Source organism: Pteronotus mesoamericanus, unplaced genomic scaffold (assembly GCF_021234165.1).
Source record: "Pteronotus mesoamericanus isolate MK-2021 breed Mesoamerican mustached bat unplaced genomic scaffold, CSHL_Meso_final scaffold_533, whole genome shotgun sequence".
NCBI classification, from domain to species: domain Eukaryota; kingdom Metazoa; phylum Chordata; class Mammalia; order Chiroptera; family Mormoopidae; genus Pteronotus; species Pteronotus mesoamericanus.
In genome coordinates, this window is record NW_026555320.1 from 6,132,402 (window position 1) to 6,155,621 (window position 23,220).

Sequence of the window (23,220 nt, forward strand, 5' to 3'; positions counted from 1 at the left end):
GGACATCGACGGGTCTCTCTCAGGGTCCAGGCCTCATCCTCAGAAAACCCCACAGAGCCAGTCACTTCCAGCCGCCCCGCCCCCCAACGCCCGGCTCATCTCGCACCTTCTGTGCATCTCTGCTTATGGCTTTGTTAGTTTTATTGTCACCTGAGGCGCCCACGCAGGTCCACTCCCCCCAGGAGAGATGAGGGGTTGGTCTCTTCTCAGACCCGCCGCGCCCTCTTTTTGCAAGTGCAGGTCTGCCTGGAACCCCGTTCGTTTGCTGGGGTTGCGGTGATAAAGGGCCACCAACGGGGCGACTTAAGGGCAGACACATGCGGGCTCAAGTCTGAGGCCCAGGAGCTGGCAGGCTGCTTCCTTCCGAGGCTGGGGGGAGGGGCAGCCCCAGGTCTCCCCCGCCCCCGCCCCCGCCCCCGCCGGCTCCGGAGTTCGCTGGCCCGCAGCCTGCCGACCCTGTCCCGGCGCTGGCCTCCTCTGACCTCTGCCTCCACGTCCACGTGGCGTGCCCCCTGTGTGCACACCTGTGCCCGGACTCCCCCTTTTTATAAGGACACCCATCACGGTGGGTGGGTGCCCACCACCCCGAGGGTCCCATGTTAACGTGGTGGCTGCTGAAAAGCCCCTATTTCCAAATAAGGTCACAGTCGGGGGTGTTGGGGCGTTGGGGCTTCAGCGCCTTTTGTGGGGTACACAGTTCACTCAGAGCGAACGCCAGTCTCACCCCTTCCCCGCCCTGACCAGGTAACTGCTCCCGGTCCGAGCCCCTGGGCCGGCGCCCCCGAGCCCCCGAGCCCCCGAGCCCCCAGCCGCGCCCAGCCCGGCCGCCCCCCTCGATGCTCTCCCTTCCTGTTCACCGTGGTTTCTACTGGTGTGAAAATCCGGGGAGCACCTGTGTGCCCTCAGATGCCCGCTCGCGGGGACAGGTGCGGGACTGTCCTGTGTACTGCAGCCTGAATGAACGAGCGAATGATGGGGAGACATCCTGCTGGTCACAGAGACCAAGAGGCGCTCTAAGCAAGGGTCTCGGAGGCCAAGAGGCCGGTGTTCCATCCCAAGAGAAAGGACAGGCTCCGGGGTCCACCTGCGTCACCCCAGCCCTCGCGCACCCTCACTAGCCGGTCGCCGCCTCTCCCGCCGCCCCCCTCCCCCGCCACGCTGGGGGCATCTGCCTGAGCCTGCTGGGCAGGGGAGGCCGCGCCAACCCCAGAGACGGCGGAGGGGAGGCAGAAGGGACAGTAAAGTGAACGGCTCTGAAACCGGACCCCTGGCATCGAGCTGGGGGGAGGGGGCAGGTTCACGGAAGGTAACCTCGCCCGCCTGTGCCCGGGGGAGCATCGGCTTTCAGGGACGCACTCTAGTTGGTAGGGGGCCAAGTGCGCCCCAAGCTCCAGGCCCCCGGGGCCTCCTGCCAGCAGGCCTGCGGCAGATCCCAGGGCGCCTGTCGGAGCCCCCGCTCCCGTGGTGGCCGCGCGGGGCTCCCTTGTGCGGAAGGTGCAGGCTCAGCCACTGCGGCTGGGCCTTGCCCTCCGGTGAGGCTGGGGAGGCCAGGCGCGTGCGTCGAGGGACCTTCTCCTGGCTCCGCTGAGGCAACTCCACCGCTCCCCTCAAAATCCCAGTCCCCTTACTTCCCGGGACCCCTGGGGACTCCCTGGAGGCAGCCAGTCTCTTGGGGAGAAGTGGAGGCTTCCCGACACCCGGCCCAGGATGAGGGCCCAGCTGGAAAAAGTGACTTGCAGGCCAGTCACCGAGTTTTCCCCAGTGAAAGGCTGAGTCATCGCAGCAGGCCTGGGCTGGCTGGGACGTGCGCCGGTGGCCTGGAACACGCCTGGACAGTGAGGGCCTTGTCTGAAAGGCTGGTCCGTGAGAAACCGGGGTCAGGGAGCGGGCCCTGCCTCGGGAAACACCCGCAGGCTGCCCAGGGAGGCCCGAGGGAGCTGTGGGCGTGGCGTGGTGGGGCGGGGCCCTGCCCTCGCCCCCTCCCGGCCTGGGGACCTGGCACAGCAGGGGCTGGGCAAGGCCTGCTGCAGGCCCGGGTGAGGGACAAATAAGCCTCGATGACCCAGAGGCAGGAACATCCTGGCCTCTCTGCCCCGAGGAAGTGCCAACAGAGAACAACACTGAACTTGAGCTGAATGTAGAAAAACCCAGGCAGGTCTTGATTTTCTTCGCGAGGTCTCAATGCTTTTCTTTGATACATCAAAAAGCCGCTTTGATGGGGACGGAAGCGGGGACAGGGCCTGCTTCCCTGGTGCCCTGAGCCCGGCTGGGCAGCCCCTGGGCAGCGCTGGGCACTGAGTGCGGGGTTCGTCTCCAGGAGACCCCCAGCCCTCCTCCTTCCGCGTGCCACTGTCCGTGGTGACAGCCAGGGCTCTTAAGCAAGGACTGTCAGTCGGGTTAAGTCCTGGCTGGGCCAGCTGCTTGCTGTGTGACCTTGGGTAAGTCGTTTGATCCCGCAGAGCCTCAATTTCTGTACGACGTGTAAAACGGAAATGACACGAGATAGTGGATGCAGAGTGCCCAGGGCAGCACTTCGCAGAGCCCGAGGTGCGAACGAGATCGCGTCTGGCTTCTCCCTTTGTCCTCTACAAGCTTCTTTTAGGAAAGAAGGGCATGTCAGTCATTGACACTTTAGTGTGAATAAGCTCCTGTGTCACTCTTCACTGGCTTATCCAGCAGGTGCTTGTGCACCCCATGGCACCTGGTATGGGCTCAGTCCTGCAGACTCCACGTACAGATATTTCTTTTCTTACTCACAACAGTCTCTGCAAGATCACAAATTCCCCATTTGGTGGAGGAGGAACCGGGGACTCGGGAAAGGGAAAGAACGTTGCCAAGGTCACACAGCAGGGCCTTGATTTACTTATCCTCTCAGGAAAGGCTGACTGCGTTTCTGTTCCGCCTCGGGACGGGTACTGGGGGCACGGCAGGAAGTGAGCTGAAACCCAGCTGAGGACTCCCGTGACCTGCTGCCCGTACGTGCACTTTTTGCCATCGTTCTCATGGGTAGATCCCCCTCGAAGGCTGTACACGCGGACTGGGAGCTTCCCCAGGCCCTGCCCGTGGCCCGTGGCAGGGAGCTGCCCTCTTCCTAGTGGGCAGGGCTGGCCCTGTCCCAGGCTGAGCTGGCGACCCAAACTGCCTGCTGCCCTTTCTTGCTTCCCACGCCCTCCCCTGGGCTCTGCTGGGTCCAGGCTGCCAAGGCCACGGTAGAATCCCGTTCTTGTCCTGGTTTTGGCCCTTCTTGATACACTACACATTACAGAAACAACACGTGTTCATTGTAGGACGGCGCGGAGGGGGAGGAGGGGGAGCAGAAGAAGGAGGAAAGAAAATAAAAAGGAGCAAAAATTCTCAAAGTAACAGTAATTCCAGTCCTGCTAAGGTGGTAAAAATTGTCTGCCAGAATCTTTCCTTATGCAAATATAATATAATTAATAGTAATGATGATGACAACATGAGTTTTCGCTCGTCTGACGCTTCCTCTGTGCCAGATCCTGGTCTCAGCCTCTTGGACTCTTTAACTCTTTAGTTCCCACGACAACTCAGTGAGCTGAGGTTACTGTCCTCGTTTTACAGGTGTGGCAACCGAGGCAGAGAGCATGTGATTCTCTATTTGAAACATAGGGTCATTCTGAACATACTATTTTGTGACCTACTTTTCCTCCTTCACAGTAAATAAATAATAAACACGCTTTCCCAACAAGATCCGCATTATTGGGCATTCCGGCATTTGCGCATGTGCAACAAGTCACTCTACCGATGTCTTCTAGGCCATTTTTCTGATTTTCGTGTGTGTGTGTGTGTGTGTGTGTGTGTGTGTGTGTGTTTAAACTAAGAAGGACACAGAGACGATATCTTTGCAAAGGCGATCAATAGCCCTCTTAGGGTGGTCCCTGGAAGTGGACTCCTTAAGATGCACGTGCTCCCAGACTCCTGACCTGGCTTGCAAACCGCCTCCCAGCCCGGCAGCGCCCCGGGATTGCTAAAGGACTAGGCACCGCCCCAGCTCCGTGGACGGCAGTCTGGTGACAGTCACCAGGATGACACAGGCTCACGCTGCTGATGTCGCCAGCCCACTGCGGGGAGTGGGACTTTTCGTGCCTGGCTTCTTCTCCTGAGCATCAAGTGTTCGGGGACCGTCCCTGTTGAAGCCCGGATCGGCGCTTGGTTCCTCTCGAACCTACAGTCTAGTAGAGCGTGGCTGGCTTTTCTGTCCGTCGGCTGGCGAACATCCCGGCGGCCCGTGTCCTGGTCACAGTGCTGTCACGCGTGGGGGTCCCCGTTCTCAATTCGTCTGGGCAGGGGCCGAACAGCGGAATTACAGGGTGACGTGGCGATGACGCTTCACGTTTTGAGGCAGCTCCAAACCGTGTTCCATGGCGGCCGCGTCCCTGTCCATTCCCACCAGCGACGCCCGGAGGGCCTGGATCCGCCAGAGCCGCCAGGACTCTTACTTTCCGTTCTGTTTTTCCTCCGTTGCAGCGTCCCGGTGGGCGTGAAGCAGCACCTCACTGCGGTTTTGATTTGCATTTCCCCGATGACTGACACTGAGCATCTTTTCGTGGGCCTTTTTCATGGGCCACGGGTGCATCTTCTTTAGAGACATGTCTCCTCAAACCCTCTGCCCACTTCGAAATTGGGTTGTTTCTTTTTGTTGTTTCTGTCTACTTCGTAGTTTTAAATTCTCCATAGTAAAAATAGATGGAAAAAACTGGATATTTTAATGAAAACTTTACAAAACACACCGTTTTTTGCAGGGGAGAGGGGATATTCTTCCCACCTTTTCCCACTTGAATTCCCCAGAGACCCTTGCACACTTCCTACCCCCACGTGCCGTCCGCTCTGCAGCTCCCCAAAGCCCCTTCCTTCTTCCGGCAAATCAGTGATCACAGGTGTCTCCCCTCCCCGCTCAGTGGTGGGCGGAGGGTGGGGGAGCAGGCCTGGGACCAAGGCAGAGCAGAGGCCAGCGTCCCCAGCTCGGGGGCCGCAGCCCGAGGCTGACACCCCTGCCCAGCCTCCCGGAGACTCATCCCCGATGTCCCTCCTCGGTGTCTTTGCTAAGATTCCTCCAGGAAGGGAGGGGCTCGTCTATAGCGGAAGGAACCCCTGGGCCCAAATCCAGCCACATCACAAGACTGGATGGCCGGCGAGACGAGCGTGTCGGTGGCTTCCTCAGCCAATGGGAGCGGCTTCGCCGGGCTCATGTTCTGCTGCGGCAGCCGGGCCAAACAGATGGCCCGGGATAAACAGGGGGTGGTGGCTCCCAGTGGCCTCGGCCTCCCTCTGGGCCCTGGAGACGGAGGCGGGCAAGGTGCAGCCCGTGCGCGGAAGGGGCCGCAGCGGGCGCCTCCGGGACACGTCTGTGCTGTGGTTTAGCCATGGGAGTTGTGTTCAAACAAACCCTTGCAACACATACGACAGAGGAGAAGGAAGCCGCCCCAGCCAAGGGGGTGAGACACCCGGAGCCCCCCGCCCCTGTGCCACGTGGCAGGAGAACACGCCGATCCGGTTAACACATAGTATTTATAGGAAACCGCTCAGGAGCTCAACACGCCCTGTCTCAGTGCGCCTGGCGGTGGGGTCCGCGGCCTCAGGAGGGCTGGCTGCACGGCAAGCTCCAACCTGAGACACTGGCCCTCCTCCCCGGCTCTGGCGGCCTCTTGCTTACCCCTCACCAGCCAACCCTGGGGACAGGGCCAGAGCTGGGGCGCGGGGCCAGGGCCAGGGTGGCAGTGGGGCCTGGGAGGGACAGGCGCTGCAGGGGCTGGTCCCCGGCTAGCCCGGGTGCCCTGCCCGCTGGGGGGCCTGAAACTCAATCTGGTCTCCTCCGCCACCTTTCTTCCTCCCCCGCCCTCTTCCTTCAGAACTGCCTGGCCCCAGCGGGCGCACAGCTGCGGTCCCCGGCCCCGCCCTCTGCCCTCTTCTAAGGGAGATGTGAGAAAAGCGGGCCCTGCCCCCACCCCAGACTCTTTGATATGGAATTTCCTCAAACCCAGACTGTGGTCCTCGGCCCTGTTAACCTGCGGGCCCTCCTGCCCCAAGAGCGCGGTGGGTGCGTTCTTTAGCTGGAGGAAGGCCCCTCTTGGACAGGGCAGGTGTGTGGGGCCCTTTGCAGAGAGGCAAATAAAGGAAGAGCCGGGCAGCAGCGAATCTCCCTCTGAGCTTCCGCTGCCCCCCCACGCAGCACGGGGCTGGTCGGAGGGCCAACTGAGGCGACGCACCGCTGCTCCCCGCAGAAGCAAGGGCACGGCCCCTCCTGTCCACCTGTATCACCGCGGAGGCGGCGGTTCCCTCTCTGAGTCCAGCTTTCTGACCTGGAGAGTGGGCCCATGAATACTCGCCTGGCACAGGTGCCAGGAGAAGCAGAGCTGAAGCCCATGAGGCACGTAAGAGCCTGGCACAGGAAGAGCATCCACAGGAGGGCAGGAACCGTTGCAGTCATTACTGCTTTTACTATTATTATTATTATTATTACCATGGCTATTATTTAATGACAAGGGCAACATGGCTTTGTAGTTAAGCATAGAGGCCCTGGAGTCAAATGACCTAGGTTTAAAGTCCAGTTCGTTGTTGGAGCTGTGTGACCTTATGCAACTTACTTAACCTCTCTGTGCCTACATTTTAAGCATATGTGGGGAACATTAATTCCATCTACCTCCTGCAGTCACTATGTGTGCAGCACTTTGAAGGGTGCCTGGTCAATAAATGGTAAGGGATACCATCGTGTTTGCTGTTAGTAGCATCAGTATTATTATTATTATTATTATTATTAACAAGAACCATGGATCCCGTTAAGGAGCGACAATCCATCATATTCACCGTCCCACTAATGGTTCTGTCAATCAAAAACTGTGTGACCTTGGGCAAATTACCTCCCCTCCCCGAGCCTGCTTTCATTTATCTCCAAGATGTGAATTACAGTTGGGCTCTCACGGTGCTTCCAAGTGGTCAGGCTTCAGCGACGAGCGGCGGCCGTGGGAAGCTTCTGGTTCACCAGGCCCCAGCCCCACGCCCTGCCGCAGCCCAGCCGCCCACCCCGCCCCTGCTGGCGGGCGGCGCTCGGATTCCCTCCTGCCGGGCGTGCGGGCTGCCAGGCCCTATTCTGGGGGCCCCGCGATCCCGCGGGCCTGCCGTGCCCAGCTTCCCCGGGGATCAGGTTTCTGCTGACGCGATGCCAGGCACGTCTGCTTCCAGGAACCGGCAGCCGCATTTAGCCTCGGGCTGCACATGAAAGGGCTGCAGTCGGAAACGTGACGTTGTGTCAACAGGCGAGGGAGGCAGGTCAGCGCTGGGTGAGACCATCCGGCAGGCCCGGAGGGGCACGCCCTGTCTGCACGCTGCCGGGCCGCCTCCGCCCCCCGCCTGCTGCCACCTCTCCCGGGCCCCAAACCAGTGCTTCGCCCCCTCACACTAACCCCCCTGTCCACCCCCACCTCCCCTTCAAACAGAGGTCTTCTTTGTCCCCATGTCCCTTGGAGCCACTTGGAACCTGCTACAGCTTGGCTAGAGGAAGGTCAAGGGCAGACTCAAGCTGCTGCGAGGAGGCAGCGGGACAGCTGCCCCAGGAGAGGGTCTGCGGGGGCAGGGGGTGGCAGGGGCTTCTCCATTGACGATGTGTTGGACCCTCAACACGTCTGCAGCGCAGGTCGCCCCAACCACTTCCTTCTGTCCCGGCAGCCAGTCCCTGAGTCACGGGCCCCGGGGAGCCGGGCACGCAGAACGAGTTCGCTCTGGGTTTCCACCCTGAGCTCCATCCCCAGGATAAACCTGACACGTTCAGGTTTTTACCTAAAAAGGCCTCGTGATTCATGGAGGAATCCAGGCGCTCGTCAGGCGGCCGAGCTGGAAGCCGCCCGGGGCTCCGGGAGAAAGGGGCACCTACAGAGCTGGCCGCGCGCCTGCTGCCTGACACTGGAGAGGGCTCAGGAGCCTTCCTTTCCTTGTCAGAAGCAGGCCTTTCTCCATGGCAGGTGGCAGACCCCGTCTGCCTGATGAGCCCACCCGTTCCCCTCCTGCCCCCTGGTCTGGGGCTCCTTCCAAGACACCGTGCTGCCTGGGGACAATTGTGCCTTCCAGACCCTGACCTCTGGGGACAATTGTGCCTCCCAGACCCTGACCTCCGCATCTCACACAAGCCAGGCAACTATCCACTGTCGTCTGCTGGCTCCTAGGAGACCGGGAAGGTGACATTTGAAGCCAACAGTCAGGATAGGCAGGCGGTGCCTTTGCCTGGCTGTGATGACCGTCTGGGGCAGGTTCCCTGCTCGGGGTCCAGACCACAGAGGGTTCTGGAAGACTGGGATCCGGTGGGGCCTGGAACGTGGCGAGCCAGATACGGGCCACCAGGAAACACCAGGAAACACCAGGACACCTCCAGGAGGGAGGCGGGTGGGGCACAAACATTCGGCCGGTCATTTCCCACGTAATTTTTTTCTTTTTCAGAAGAGCGCTTGGCGAAGGACGGAACGCCAATATGCGTTCACGCAGAAACACGCCCACGGGGAGGAAGTCCAGGAAGGATGTAGAGAATAATTATGGGATGTTGCCTTCAGCAGCTCTAAGACAGGATATGGCAAATCCACTGGACCTTGCCGGACCTGAAAAATTTAGACTGTTTGGGCAGAGTGGCTGCTCTGGCCTCGACGGTCACCGCACAACGGTCACCGCAACTCTTTCCCGTGCGCCCGCCCCGCCGCCCAGCTCCCCGGGCATGGAGCCCGCGCCCTCCTCCTTCGGTTTTTGTCACGCTCTAGGACCATGACACAGGCAGACCCGGGGAAAAATGTCCTTTCTGCTTAGCTGTGGAAGGAGTGTTGGGGTGATGATAAACCTCTAGCAAGGGTTAGTTGAAAAAAAAAAACCACCACCAAACCTTAAGCAAATATTTACCTACTAAACGGACTAAGCTCACTCTGTCTGAGGACAAGGCAGGGAGAGGCTGAGTGACAAGACATCAAGACAGACCAGTTGTTTCCTTCAGACAGGCGGGGAGGGCAGGGGACTGGGCCACCGCTCACAAGCAAGCTATTTGACGAAATGCAAGGGACCATCTTTCTCTTCCACAGGAAAAGGATTGTTTTATTAAGTACTTTAAACAACTACTTAACATTGAGTCATAGATAAAAATATTTACAATTTCACACCTTCAGGAAGGTTCCAAAATATAAACACTGTACCTCTCCCTAGAGAAAAAAATTCTCTTCAAAAACAGGAATACATTCATTTTTCTCACTGCGTAATCAAGTAATTATACAAATAAACATCTGAAACAGCTTCCTTTTTAATATATTTATATAATATATAGTTATAACAGTTTTACAAATAAAGGCAACGACTTTATACCAAAATAAAAACAGGAAAAGCGAGCGTTAAACACGGCCGGCGGTCAGGCATAGTGTGTTTCGAAAGCTGGTGCGGGGCTGGCTGGGGGCAGGGACCAGGGACAGACTCTGGATCGAAAATAAAACTTCTCTGGAGGAGACAAAACCCTTTTCAGCAGGAAGGGTCCTCCACGTGCCGCTGGGCTCGGGGCCTCGCCCCGCAGAGGATCTTGTGAAAGGGCTGGGCAGGTCCTCTGAGCTAAGCTTGGCAAGAAGGAGCTTCAGAGTAGAGCCGAAAACCGGGTCTAGCTTTGCTTCCTGCAAGTAGCAGCGGCTGCTCGGCTTGGTGCGCTCTGGGACCTTCAGCGTCCGCATCTCTCAGGCCCTGGTCCGGCTCCCTGGTTCTGTTCTTAGGTGAGACCTGGAACCAGGTGCCCGGGCCCCAGGGGACCCCTCTCGCCTCCCCCCCCCGCCCCCCGGCAGCTGGGCTGGTCCGGGGCCCTTTTCAGTTCCTCAGTAAGCCAATCGCTGCCAACGCCCGAAAGCCGGAGCGGGGACTACTCTCTGTTGTGGAGCAAGGGGCGGGAGAGCAGACCCCCCCAACGCTGCTGCGCTGGCCAGCGCCAGTCACCCTGCCACCTTCTGAAACCTCAGTCTGCAGCCCTCTCCCTGTGCGGTGAGTCACGGGGACAGCACTAGGGAGGAGGGTGGGGTCAGAAGGGCGGGCTGGGCACTGCACTTTGGAAAGCCCTCTTTTGAAAGTACCTTTTTCTCAAAGCCACAGACCTGGCTCCCAACGTGGAGGCTGACTCACAGAACCAAGGCTTTGAAGTGCATGGAAATCCAGCTGATTCCTATCAGAGCGGGTTCCTCTCCAGGTGGGGAAAAGCCCAGAGGTCTGCTTCAGCCGCCCCCCACCAGGGCTCCTGGCGCAGGCGGCCTTTCCTGAGTCCCCTGGCCCAGAGAGGGGTTCTCACCTCCCAAACCAGCACACGGTGCGCACGCATGCCCCACCCCCAGCGGTCGACTGGGGCCTCAGCTGACCTCGGCGCACACCCGGAACCGTCTGGCTGTGCCCACACACACACTTTTCTTGGGAGGGGGGGAGGTGGGTGCGGGGGAAGAAGGGAGGGTGGGAAGCCAAGCAGCAGGATCCCCTAAAGGGTTTAGTCTTTGGTTTCTAAGTTTAAAGGGGGGATCTGCTTCAGGGCGTGGAGCAGGGCGGAGGAGTCCAGGGCCGGGTGGGGCGGCGTGGGAGAAGGCAGTCTCTGCGGCACCAGCAAGGGGCCCGAGACCTTGTCGGGGCTCACGAAGCCGGAGAGCGCCGCGGCGGAGGCGTTGATGCCCGGGTACAACAGGGGCATGGAGGTGGGGTACCAGCACTTCTCCAGCATGGGCAGGTAGGCCGTGGCTGCCGGCGGGATCAGGTAGAAGGGCAGGCAGAAGGGGGGCTGGTGGGGGTGCGGGCCCAGGAGCGGGGAGCCCACGGGGTCCCCGGCGGGGAAGCGGCCCTCGTCCTCAGACAGCGGCCCCCTGCTTCTTTTGGCGGGGGGCTCTTCCGACTCCTGCTTGACGGCCGCGATCCGGTCTCCCGCGGCAAACCTGCGCCCCCGCTCGCTGCCGAGGCGGGTCTCCAACTCGCCCCCGTAGCCGCTGTCGGTGTCGGTGTCGCTGCCGCTCTGCTCCCCGCTGGAGTGCGCGAAAGTCCGCTGGATGACGGGCACGCAGTTCTTGCCCGGGCCCTCGGAGCCTCGGGCCAGGGAGCTGGGTTTCTCCTTGAAGTCCGTGGCTTTGGGGGCCGGCTCCGACGCCGTCCTGGCCGCGCCCCCCTGCAGCAGCTCCGAGACCACCCGGTGCAGGTGGGCGACGAGCTGCGAAGACTTCACGTCCCGCGCGTTCTCGTGCTTGGCCAGGTACTGCAGCACCTCCCGGGCGCACGTCTGGAAACCCGAGCAGAACATCTCTTGACCGGCTTCGACGCTTCTGCCTGACAGCTCACCTGGATGGACACAGGGGCGGGGGGCGGGGGGGCGGTCAGGGGGCCCGGGTTTGCCGGGGCCACGAGCTTCCCTTTTTGGTAACACACTTGCTCCTCTGTGCTCCCGACGCTGAACGTAACATGGCCAGAGGAAAGGTGGATTGTGTGGAAAAAGGGCAAGAAATAATAAAATAAAAATCTCCCATCGCCCAGAGATAAAATGAGTGCGATGGCCGCATGACACCCCGTCACAGAAGTGGCTGGACCACGATGAACAGAGACAGAGTGTTTCCCCTCTCCCTGAGTTTGTGGGTCGTTCCTGAGTTTTCACTGTGAGTGACAGCAGTGAGCGTCCTAGTGTGTCTACAAACCAGAGCCGGTGGACAGAACGCCAGTCTCGCTGTGGCAAGATGGGCGGAGGCCAGATGGCCATAAAATGGGAGAAGGCAGGAACAATGTCACCTAAGGTAATCTTACTTTCAGGGACAGTCCCGCTGTCGTCTGCAAAAGGAGAACCTATTTCAAAGCATTTTTTGGGCGCTGCATCCACGACCCCCAAGACACGAGGTGGGATCAGCCTTCTGTTCTCGGCAGGGACCCCGGAGGAAGCACCGGCCGGTTTCGGCGGGAGGGCCAAGGGGGCTGGTGTGAGGGAGGGGGGCAGGGGCGCTGCCCGCGCCGCTGCGGCGCTATCTGGAAGCAGTGAGTCCAGAGGGTTTGGAGGTGCGTGTGATTCTCTGGAAGGGAGGAGAAGCGAATGACGAAACTCCAGTGGTTTCGCCAGGTTGCGCAATTCCCCGAGATACCTAGTGGCTATTCAGGGAACCACATGAAATGCGGGAAAAACTCCTCTGTCATCTGGCCAGGATCCTACCACACACCAAGCCACGAGGAAGCAGAGAGACAGGAAAACAGTGGCCCTGCCCGCGCGTCCTTCCCAGTGAGAGGGGTCTGAGAAACCAGCTGTAAAACACCCACGAGGCCAATTATAGGGGCCCTGCCATTTTAAGAGCCGGGGGGCCAAACGCCCAGAACCCAGAAGCTCTTAGGCCAGGATGCCATGGGAATATTTTACCATCTGACTAACAGGTCCTCCCTGCCAGGTGGCACACAGCACCGTTCCACAGGAAGAGCCCGACATTTGGAGGAGGGCAGAGCCTCCCCCTTCCTTGCAGGAGGGCTCCTTGGAGCAGCTGCCGGCCCGTGGGCTCTCTCTGTGCTAGAACTCTCCGGAGACGCCAGCCCGGCGCAGAAACTCACCAGCTTGCAAGCCGCTCTGCAGGGCCATGATTTTCTGCTGCTGTTGATCAATTAGGTTTGTCAGCGCTTTCACGTGCTTCAAGGTGAGCTCAAGAACCACTGCTTTCTCCAAGTGGCCCAAAGTCTGGAAGCAAAAGAACCTCCGTCAGCAGGGAGCTCAGACAGGTCCCGCCTCCGGGACGCTTCCTAGCTGTGAGAACCGTCTCTCAGGGAAAAAAAACCACGATCCTGCGCTAGTCCCTTCCTGGTTGGCTACATTGAGTTTTAAAATCATAGGTTTTAAAAATTATCTATTCCTCCTCGGGGCACATGCACGGAGGGCCACCTACGGCGGGAGGCGTTTTGGAAGCCGCCGCTGCCGCAGGAGAAGGCTTTGGCAGGTCACCTCTCTGGCGGCCGCAGCTGACTGTCCTCAGGGGAATCCGGGCCAACGTTTCCCTGCCTGGTGTCAGTGGAGGAGGGACTGAGGCTTCCCCGGCTGCTTTCCGGACGCCCTTTCGCCACCCCGGCTCGCCCAGGCTTTTGCTTCCTCCTCCCATACTATTTATTTTCCCCTTTCCCCGAGCAAAGGCCGCCAAGCTAGTAAGCTGTTGGCTACTGCTAAGGACGTGAGAATCACATCCTAAAACAAGTCTCTTGTTTAAAAAAAAAAAAAAAAGAGAGAGAGAGTGAGAAAAGGGGGTAAATAAAAGCTGAGTGTTGGTTTACTCAAGTCAGGAGAACCGGAGAACGCCGAGGACCCCCGGCAGGGAAAGCCTAAAACTCAGGCGCGGGGAGGCCAGCTGGTGCCGCGGCCAAGCTGGAGGAGCCCAAGCGGCTCTGGCCTCTTTTGCGTGAGGCTACCAAGGAACAGCGGCGCCGGGGCAGGGTACCCGGACGCAGAGCCACCCCGTCCGCGACCTAGCCCTCTGCTCTGCAGTTCCCCGCGGGGCCTGCAGGCGGCGAGTGACCCCCGCCCGCCCCCTGGGCTGGGGAGCCGGCCTGGAGCTCCGCCAGCTTCTCACTTACTGTAAGTTTGAGATGTTCGGGTAGGAGATCCTTCAGCTGGGCAATGCACTCGTTAATCCGGTCACGTCTCTTTTTCTCGATGAGCCGGTGCGGCAGTTTGTAGGTCTCCTGCAAGGCGCACGCGGAGGCGGTGGGCGCCGGAGCCAGGGGGCGAGCAGCCCTCTCCTCCCCAGCGCGCGGCGCGGAGGGGCCCGGGCGGGGCGGCACAGTCGCGCCCAGAACCGCCCCCTCCTGTCCCCTCTTCTCCACGCCACTCAGGAGGGGCGCCGAGCCCGCACCTTGCATAACCCCTCCAGCCTCCGAGTGGGAAAACTTTTCTTGGAAACTCAGCGCCTGCTAGGGGCTGGGGTCCCCAGGGGCGCGCAGGACGCTTACCTTGCTGTCTTCGCTCCGCTTTATTCCCCGCCTCGACTTGTACACTTGGTACATGTGGGCAAACTCCATCCTGCAGGGAGAGGGGCCAGGGAGGGTCGTGAGTTTGCGTGCGCCCCGGCTGCAGAGCCTGGCAGTTGAGAGCCCCCGGAGGCGCCCAGAGGTGCTCCAAGTCGAGATCAGTGCAGGGCGCAGGGCTGGAGATGAGGCTTGAGGAGCCGCGGGCGCCACTTACCCTGGTAGGTCTCCGGGCTCCCGTCCTGGCGCCTTGGGCAGGCAGGCGGGAGGCGGCTGCGCGCTGGGGATCCGCTCCATGGCTCGGCGAGCCGGGGCCACTGTGCGCTCCTGGCTGCAGAAGAGCGTCGGGCGAGGACTGTCCTGGAGGGGGTCTCGGAGCGCTCTCCGCAGGGCTTCCTCTGGGGCTGAGCTCCGTGAAACCCGCGGCGCGGCCGAGAGCTGCGTCTGTGAGGTGCTGCCGCTTCAGTTCGGGGCGTGCATAGTGTCTCCGCGGCCCCTGGCTCCGGCTCTGCGCGCAGCCTGGCGGTGTGTGCTCCCTGTGCCTTCTGCGCCGCGCGAGCCAAGTGAATGAGAAGTGGGGCGGGCGGGGAGGCGGGCGGGAGCGCGGCGGGGGGGCGGGGAGGGCGGGGGCCGGGGGCCGAGCCGCGGAGTCACGGAGAGGCTGCGGGCTGGGTTAAATGGGAGCGAGTGGGTGGGTTGGAGCTACGTGTTCTACCCTGTGACTCCAGGCACGTCTGGCCGCCGCCGGGGAGGGAAGGAGCGACCTGCCCGCCCTCCCCCGGCTTCATCACATGAGGCTCACGTGTTGGACAACGCTCTCGCGGCTGCGAGGGGCCCCCGCCCCCACCCCCGGCCCCCAGGTGTTTGTGGTGCGGCTGCCTTTCCCCGAAGAGGGGGTGGCAGCGCGGCCGGGGTCCTGCCCAGCCGGGCGGGGGGCGCGGAGGCTGGAAGGGGAGCCTGGGGGGTGGGTGGAAACGTGGGCGAACCTGCCCCAGGGAAATGAAGTAAGTTCCCGTCTCCTGGGAGGGGACGGAGGAGGACGGATCCGCCAGCGTCTGACTCAAGCCGGGAAAGGAATATCCCCTCGCTCGCTCCGGCCCAGCCCTCTTCCTCCTCCCCCGCTCGGCCGCTCGCAGGAACCGGCGCGCAGCGGAGGGAGTCGCCGGGCCCCCTGCCTTCCCCAGAGGCTGGATTTTCTTCCCGTCCCGGCTTCCCTGCCCCCACTCCGCTGCAGGGCGTCCAGGAATTGCCCGCCGTGGGAGGGGCCGAGGGGCGGGGCGGATGTCACCCCATGGGAAGCGGGCTGGCGGCCAAGCGCAGGGGCAGCCGAGGCCGCCGGCGAGCACGCTGCGCGCACCTGACCGCTGAGGGTGTGCGCGGCGGCGGCCCCCGCTCCCCGGAGCTCCGCTGGCGGGCACATCCCATGGGCCGGGCGCTACCCCCCGGGTGCCCCGGTGACCCCCCCCACCCTCACTTCGCTAGTCAAGCACGGAGAGACACCGGACGCAGCGCCCTGTGTCCCCTCCCTCCTCTGCCCCCTCCGGAGCTGGGCGCCCGGGTCGCCTCCCCTCCGGCTGCAGCGTTACACAACCGCGGCGGCGACGCCTGCCCTGCAGCGGCCGGGGCGGGACGCTTCACGTGGCCGGGCTCGGGCCGCAGCGCCGCCGGCCCTGTGCGAGGCCCGGGGACCGAGCCCCGGGACGCGGTGTGCCCGCCGGGTCGGCCACCTCCGCGCCTGCCAGGAACTTGGCGGCGCTGTGTGCGGTCTGCGCGCAGAGTGGGGGTTGGGGGGGCGGAGAGGGACGCGAGGAGGCTGTGCCTGCCACGGTGGATCGGCGCGTTCATTCAGTGCACACGCTTCCTGGAGCCCCCCACTCCGGGCCCGGCGCCGTGCCCGTGGCGGGAGCACCGGGGAAATCCAACGCAGAGTCTGCTCCGAATTCAGAGGAACCTCTGGGAGTCGGACAGATTGGGAAATGGAGGGAAGGCAGCCTGGGAAAATTATATCGGGGCCACTGGCTGGCAGAGGAAAAAAAAAAAAAATACAAGGCTTTTTTTTTTTTTTTTTTTTGCGGTTTTGTGGTTTTGTTTTTTAATTTTATTTCCTACGAACTGAGGTGCCTGGGTAGGGGAGGAGGGGAGAAGCTGTGGGCACAAAGGCCTCCACGCGCCCCGGGCCTCTGCCTGCCCCGCCGAGGCCCCGCCGAGGCCCCCCCGCCCCCGTCCCCAGAGAAGTCCGGTCTCGGTGACCTTCTCGCTCAGCCTGGAACCGGGGACGGCCGAGGGGCCGAGGCCGCGGCGCGAGCCCGCAGCTGCAGCCGGAGGGGGGAGCCCGTGGAAATTCATGACTAAAGCGGGGCGGGCCGGGACCTCACTGCCCTCCGCGCCGCGCCGCGCCACCGCCGCCGGGGAAGCGGAGCGGTGACTGTCAGCCTTCCCCACCGCCCGGGTCTGCCCCCGCCGCGCGGCGACCCGACTGCGGGACGGGCCAAAAGCGGGACCGCGGCTTGGCTGGGCGCAGACGGTCCTCGGCGGCGGGGGTTGTGTCGGGGAGGAGGGCGGGCGTGTCATCTTAAATGGCAGTGACCTTGACCACCTGGAGACCCGCGCTGGGCGCGCTGGGAGTGATTTCCTCCGGGGCGCGCTGGAGAGCTCGCGCTTCCTGTTTATGTTGCAGTGCGTCGGGCTCATTAGCAAGTGTGAGAAGCGCCTGCTTTTCTCGCCGCGGACTGGCAGGACCTCTCCGCGCGGCTCGGCGGCGCCCCCGCTGCCAGGGCGCGCTGCGGCGGCTGGCTCCGGCCGGCGCCGCCGCCGCGCAAGGGGACCCCTACGCGGCCACTTCCTGCCGGGGGCGGGCGGCCGGGCCCGGCACGGCCGGGCCGAGCGGGCGGCGGCGGCCTGCCCTGCTGCGCTCGTGCTGGCAGCCCGGGGCGACCTGCCTCCTTGCGGAGCGGAGAGCTGGCCTGACTGCGTCAGAGGAGCCGCTCCCCCAGGAAGGAGCACGTGTCCGCTCAGTTGCCCCCACCCCCACTCCGGGAGCGTCTCGGCTTCCGCGGTTCGGGGCTCTTGCCAACGCAGACCCTCCTCAAGTTACCAGTACTTCTCGCCCTCACCTGGCCTACCATTGGAAATAACAAAATATACTCACTTCCTATTTTTTATTTGCTCCAAGTGTCCCCTCAAGCTTCAAGAACTATGCCTGCTTGACCAAAGTTCTGTTGTATCCAGATTGTATCATTTTTAGGTTTTGCTTCTCTCCATAGTTTATGATCACTATTAATTTAAACAAAATAATTCCCTCCCAGCATGCACCTTTCCACCGTGAAGCTCTTAATATTTCAGTTTGCCATCTTCTGTAGATACCTGCTTGGTGCTTACTGTGCGCCCGCATTTGGACTGTATGTAAGAACTGCACCCGTCAATCCGTGTCCTCCCGGCCACCCTCTCAGACTCTTTACATTCATTGCACACGCGCTGATTGAGCGCCTGTTCGTGCCAGGCACCGAGTGGGGTTCCAGGGAGGCTGAAGCTCGGGGAGGCCCAACGAGCTGCCCCGGCTCACGCACCCGGGCCTTAGACTTGGACGTCCACCCACGTTGGCTGGGCAGCGAAGCTGGTTCCGGATCACCCGGCTCCCGGCGCCCGGTCGCGCCGCGCAGGCTCAGCTCCAGGGGGAGCCGCGCGCCGCCGACCCAGGGAGCCCCTTCTGGAGTTGCGCGACGCAGCTCCGAGCAGGACGGCGTAGTTCAGCGCTGGCCAGTGCTGACACTTTACAGTCCCCCCTCCGTTCTGTGGCCTCTAAGTGCGCAGAGGACACACTGTGCGCAAGCGGAGGGCAGGCTCCTCTCTCCTCCCCTCTCCGGCCTCAGCGTCCCGCGGGCCTGCACGGCGTGCTGGAGAGGGTCTGTGCGGCTGCCCATCCAGCGCCCGGCGCAGACCCACTGCCCTCCGGCTCAGGGGTCAGTTTTTGCCTGTGTATGCAACCCTCAGATTTCTTTAACCCCTTAATTTCCTAGCGGTCGCAGAGAGTGTAGCTCATTACAACTCCATCTAACATGGCTATGGCAGTTCTTGTTACTGTTTCATGCCTCTTTTTTGAGTTCGCTCACATGGCTTATACCGGTGAAATTAGCAAGTGCTAATGAAGATTTACTGATTAGGTTTATTGATTATAAAACAGGGTTCTTTGGAGTTTAAAACATTGCAAAATATTTTGGGTTTTAACCTATTGCTAGTAGTGCTCTGGTGAACTTAAAATTTTTTTTAAAAAATAAATAATACTGTGTATCCTAATGCATTTATTCCAGCTGTTAGGATTCATGGGGATGCTTTCTCTGTATGGTTCCAAAACTTTTTATTTTCATACAACTCTAGAGAATTTGGTTTTGAAGTCAAGATTCGTTCATTTAAAATCTTACCTATGGAAGAGTTGAATTGGGAAAATCATTTCCCTTTAAAATATGTCTCCATAGCCAAAGAAATTATATGCACGACCCATGAACATGACCTGGCAGGGCGGGGTGGGGGGCGGATTGCTGGAGGTACCAGGCCGAGGGAGTAAAGGGGAAAAACGGGAAAAACTGTAATAACATAATCAATAAAATATACTAAAAAAAGCAAAAAAAAAAAGTCTCCAGAAAAGACACAGGAACAAACGTAACTTCAGCCGTGTGACGGCGCCGTTTTATCCGCTTCCAGTGTCTTCCTGTGTCGCGACGTGCTGGGCCAGAGCGTCGGAGAGTCACAGCCTCTGCGGTCCGCAGGGCCACTGTGAGGGAGGTCCAGGGAAGAAATTGCCATTTTCGGTGGAAAGCAAGTGACAGTTACTAGCTACGATGACTTTGTACTTTGGATCTGGACTTGCTGCACCTTCCTTTATAGTAAGACACCAGCTGCTTAAAAAATAAGGATCCATGAAACAGAAAGAGGAGCATTTTAAGAGGTACAGCCTCTTTGAAAAATGGATCAAACTGTTGAACTCAACATACTAGATGTGTTTGTAAATAAACTTAAGGCATGAACCCTTAAGGCCTCTTCTCTGAAACACAAAATATGATAAAAAACAAAAAACAGAAAAAAATAACTTCATATTGTTAAATACATTATAAAGCCCTCTGAAATCCACACACACTTTTCCATTTGTTGGCTACATATCCAACCCCAGTAAAAGGAGAGGGCGCCTCAGGTTTGTGTTACCCCAGCGCGCAGGAAGAAATATCCATTCCTTCACGGCCACGGCACGTGCACGCGCACGCGAGGGCCGGGCCACAGCCATGAGCTGCCGCTCCCCGGTCTTTCCTACTCTCCAGGAGCCACTGGCCACTTCAAAAAAGAGTTGAGCCACTTAGGACCCAGCAAATCCAATGCATTGCAGAAAAAAAATTCCACCAGACAATCCTTCTTGATAGATGCATTCTGACATTTTAATACAATGAAATCAATTTTATTAAATCAATTTTATTTAAAAAAAAGCAACCACCCCAAAACCATCCTGGTCTTGACTTCCTGAGTTTACCCCCAATGATAAATCCTGACCTGCAATTTGGAAACATGCAGGACACTGGAGAGTGTGTTGTCATTTTGGCTTGTCCCCCCGACCCCCAGAAAAGACATGGGGGCACCCGCACGCCTGGAGACCTCCTTAGTCGCTTCTGAAAAGATGGCTGGTCCTGGCTGCATTCGGTGGCGGAGACGTGCCCAAGGAGGGGACCACGCCCAGCGGGAGGGGCGAACCTGCAGGCTCCCCCAGCAGGGGCCGGGGACGAGGTTCCCTTCTGCTGTCCCCGTGCCGAGGCCCTTGGTGCTGAGGCCCTTGGTCATCAGTGGGCGCTGCGCTCGTCAGACCCTCTTTCTGCGTCTGCCGAGACAATCACAGGGTCTTCCTCTTCAATTCTGTGAATACCATGACTTACAATTTTGAGAGTTGAATCAGCCTAGAATTCCCGAGATGAGCCTCTGTTGATCGTAATGCATTGTCCTTATTTTTCCCCACTAGATTTGATTAGGTAACATTTGGGGAGGATTATGCAAGGTTGGGACAGTTTCTTTTTCAAATAGTAGCAGAAACTATCTGAGCCTGTGTTATTTGTGTTGGGGGCTGGAGAGATTTTTACTATGAACACACTTTCTTTAATAGGTATCAGGCTATTTAAAATTTTTTATTTCTTTTGTTGGCTTTGGTAATACTTGTTTTTCAAGAAATTCATCTATTTAAATTTGTCAGTACATTGGTATAAAGTTTTATCCTTTTAATGTCTATCTATAATGATAATCCCCTTTTTCACTCTTTAATTGTTTTGCTTGTTTCTTTTCTTGGTCACCTGGCTAAAGGGCTTATCAGTTTTAGCAATGTTTGCAAAGGCCCAAATTTTGATTTTGCTGATTTTCTGGGTTGTTTGTTCACTTTATATTTGATCAGAATATCTATATTATTGTATTCTATTATGTTCTATATAGAATATATTCTAGTCTTTTTAGATTTACTTTGTTCTGCTTTTTCTAGTTTCTTGTGATCCAAGGGAATATTATTGATTTTCTTCTATTATAAATATTGAATGCTGAATTTTTTTTTCTCAAAACACTGCTTCCACAGCATTCCACAATATTTGGTTTTTGTGTTTTTCTTAGTATTATTCAGGTCAAAATCTGTTCTAACAGTCTTTGTGATTTTTCTTTGATTCAAGGGTTTTTAGAAGAGTGTTGTTTAATTGCCAGATATTTGTGAATTTTCTTTAATTTTTTCTTCTGAAAAAATTAGAGTCACAGGAAGTTACAACAATAACACAGAGAAGTTCCATATGCATCCCTCACCCAATTTTCCTCCACGCTAACACCCTATAAAGGTGATACACGGTGTTAACCAAGGACTTTGACACAGGTACAGTTTAGACAGTTTTCAGATTCCACTTGTTTTACAGGAACTCATTTGTGTGTCTGTTGCATAATTCTATGCAATTTTATGACATGTGTAGATTAATGTAACCACCACCACAATCAAGATGCAAACGGTCCTGTCACTACAAAGTCCCTTCATGCCGCCCCTTCTTAACCACACCTCTCCCCCTGCCCATGCCTGCCGACCAGTCCCCTGCGCCCCGTCTCTGTGCTGCTACCGGTTTAAGAATGCTATGTAAGTGGGGTCTCATCGCACGTAACCTGTGAGACTGACTCCCCCCCACCCCCCAGTCCGCAGCCTGATCTTTTGAGACCTGTCCAGGGCTTGCATATCAACAGTGAGCTTCCTTTGTAATGACGGGGAATATTTCATGACAGAGACGTGCTGTAGTCTGTTTAGCCGCTCATCCTCGGAACAACACGAGCTGTTCAATTCTTTGCTAGAAATACAGCTACTGTGAACATATGAGGACGTGTTCTTGTGTGGATGCAAGTTTTCTTCTCCAGGATAGATGTCCAGGAGAAAAACTCCTAGGTCCTCTAGTAGTGTGTGTTTAGGTTTTTGAATTTTTTTAATTTTATTTTTATGAAACTGACCAATTATTTGCCAGGGCAGCTGTACCACTTTGTGCTCCCCATTGCAATGTGTGAGAGACATCGTTTCTCTGTGTCCCTACCAGTCTTTGGTATTGTCGCTAGTTTTTATTTCAGCTGTCCAAATAGGTGTGTTCTGCAAGGTATCTTTTTATTATTAATTCTTAATTTATTACTATTGGGTCAGAAGATGCCCTCTCTAGGTTTTAATTCTTTGACATTTATTAAGACATCTTTCATTGCCCAGAATATAGCCTATCTTGATGAATGTTCCATGTGGGTTTGCAAAGAATGTGTATTCTGCCACGTTGTATGCAGTCAATTGTGTTAGGTTGGCTGACTGTGCTATTCAAATCTCTCTCTCTACTGTTTTTTTCTTGGTCTATATGTCCTATTGTTACTGACACAGGAATGTTTAAATCTCTCCAACTATGAGGGCAGATTTTGTCCATTTCTGTCAGTTTTTGCTTTATGCATTTTGGCACTCTATTCTTAATTTCATACACATTTACGATCAATAATATTCTAAAGTCTACTTTGTCTGATAACCACATTTGCTTTTTTATATTTAGTGTTTGCATATTATATGTTTTTTACTCTGGAGCTTTCAACCCATGTCTTCATAACTGAATTTTATATTTGCAAAAAAGCATATTGTTGGATCTTGCTTTTATATCAATCTGACAATCTCTGCCTGTTTATCGGAGGGTTTAATATAATTAGAGTTGAGGTAATTATTAATATGGTTGGGTTTAAATCTCTCATCTTGGTGTTTACTTTCTATTTATCCCACTTACTCTTCGTTTCTGCACCTACTTTCCGGCCTTCTCTTGAGTGTATTGCGATTTTTTTCATCATTTCATTTTATCTCCTGTTTCTCGGTCTATTCTTTGTCATATATGCGGGTGGCGGTTCCAGGGCAGAGGTTCTTAGACTTAACATGCATTAGAAACAGCGGGAGGTTTGATGAGAACGGGTTCTGGGCCAGCCCTCCAGGGCTGCCGGCTCTGTAGGCTTGTGATAGAGGTAAGAAGTCGCCATCTCCGCTGCTGCTGCTGCTGTGTGTCTGGGGACCATGCTTGGGAGTCTTGGCTCTGCAGGGTACGCCGCGCATCTCCAGGCTCTCGCAGTCTACCTTCAGACCGCACGCTAAGAAAACCGCTGTCCACGTTTATGGACGTGTCAGACCCTCGCAGCGATGCGGTTCTACTTATTCCCCCTCAGCCTTTATGCTCTTACCTCACACTTTATTTCGACACAGATAGAATGTGGGTGTTGCCTTAAACCATCATAGCCTTTTAAAATATTACCCACAGAGCAAGAGATACAGATGTAGATCCATCACTTCGAACGGGCCTCTGACACTGACCCACCCGTTCCTGTTGCGGGTGCTCGTCACGTAGGCCTGCTGGTCAGAGCCTCCTTCTGGGGCCCTTCCTGCTCAGCCTGAAAAACTTCTGTTGGCTTTCCTTGCAGTGCTGGGCTGCTGGGGGTGAAGTCCTCCGGCTTCTGTCTGTCTGACGATGCCTTTATTTCATCTTTGTGTTGGAAGCACATTTTTCTGTGGGAATGGGGTTCTGGCTGGCCAGCGCTTTTCGTTTATCACTTTGAAGATGTTCTGTTTGTCTTCCGGCCTCCATGGATTCCAGTGAAAAGTCACCTGTTACTCGTACCATTAATCCCTTAGATGTTTGTTTTTTCCCCCCTCTGACTGCTTCCCAGCTTTGGTGCTCACCAAGGCTTCTCAGCAGTTTGGCTATGAGTTGTTGGGTG

General features: G+C 57.4%; 1 protein-coding gene across 1 annotated transcript; it reads right to left on the reverse strand.

Moving 5' to 3' along the window:
• Positions 1–9,065: 9,065 nt before the first annotated feature.
• Positions 9,066–14,521, reverse strand: BHLHE40 (basic helix-loop-helix family member e40). The gene is made up of 5 exons (XM_054594555.1): positions 14,177–14,521; positions 13,945–14,014; positions 13,570–13,677; positions 12,562–12,685; positions 9,066–11,322 (listed from the first exon to the last, which is right to left on the reverse strand). Exons 1-5 carry the CDS (start codon positions 14,254–14,256, stop codon positions 10,490–10,492), a joined length of 1,215 nt encoding a protein of 404 aa, XP_054450530.1. The 5' UTR covers positions 14,257–14,521; the 3' UTR covers positions 9,066–10,489.
• Positions 14,522–23,220: the final 8,699 nt, after the last annotated feature.

Coding starts and splice junctions, on each gene's coding strand:
- BHLHE40 (XM_054594555.1), bottom strand. CDS start 14,256: ATGGAGCGGATCCCCAGCGCGCAGCCGCCTCCCGCCTGCCTGCCCAAG. Junction 14,015..14,176: donor GAGCCCGGAGACCTACCAGG/GTAAGTGGCGCC, acceptor CTCTCCCTGCAG/GATGGAGTTTGCCCACATGT. Junction 11,323..12,561: donor GCAGAGCGGCTTGCAAGCTG/GTGAGTTTCTGC, acceptor GTGTCCATCCAG/GTGAGCTGTCAGGCAGAAGC.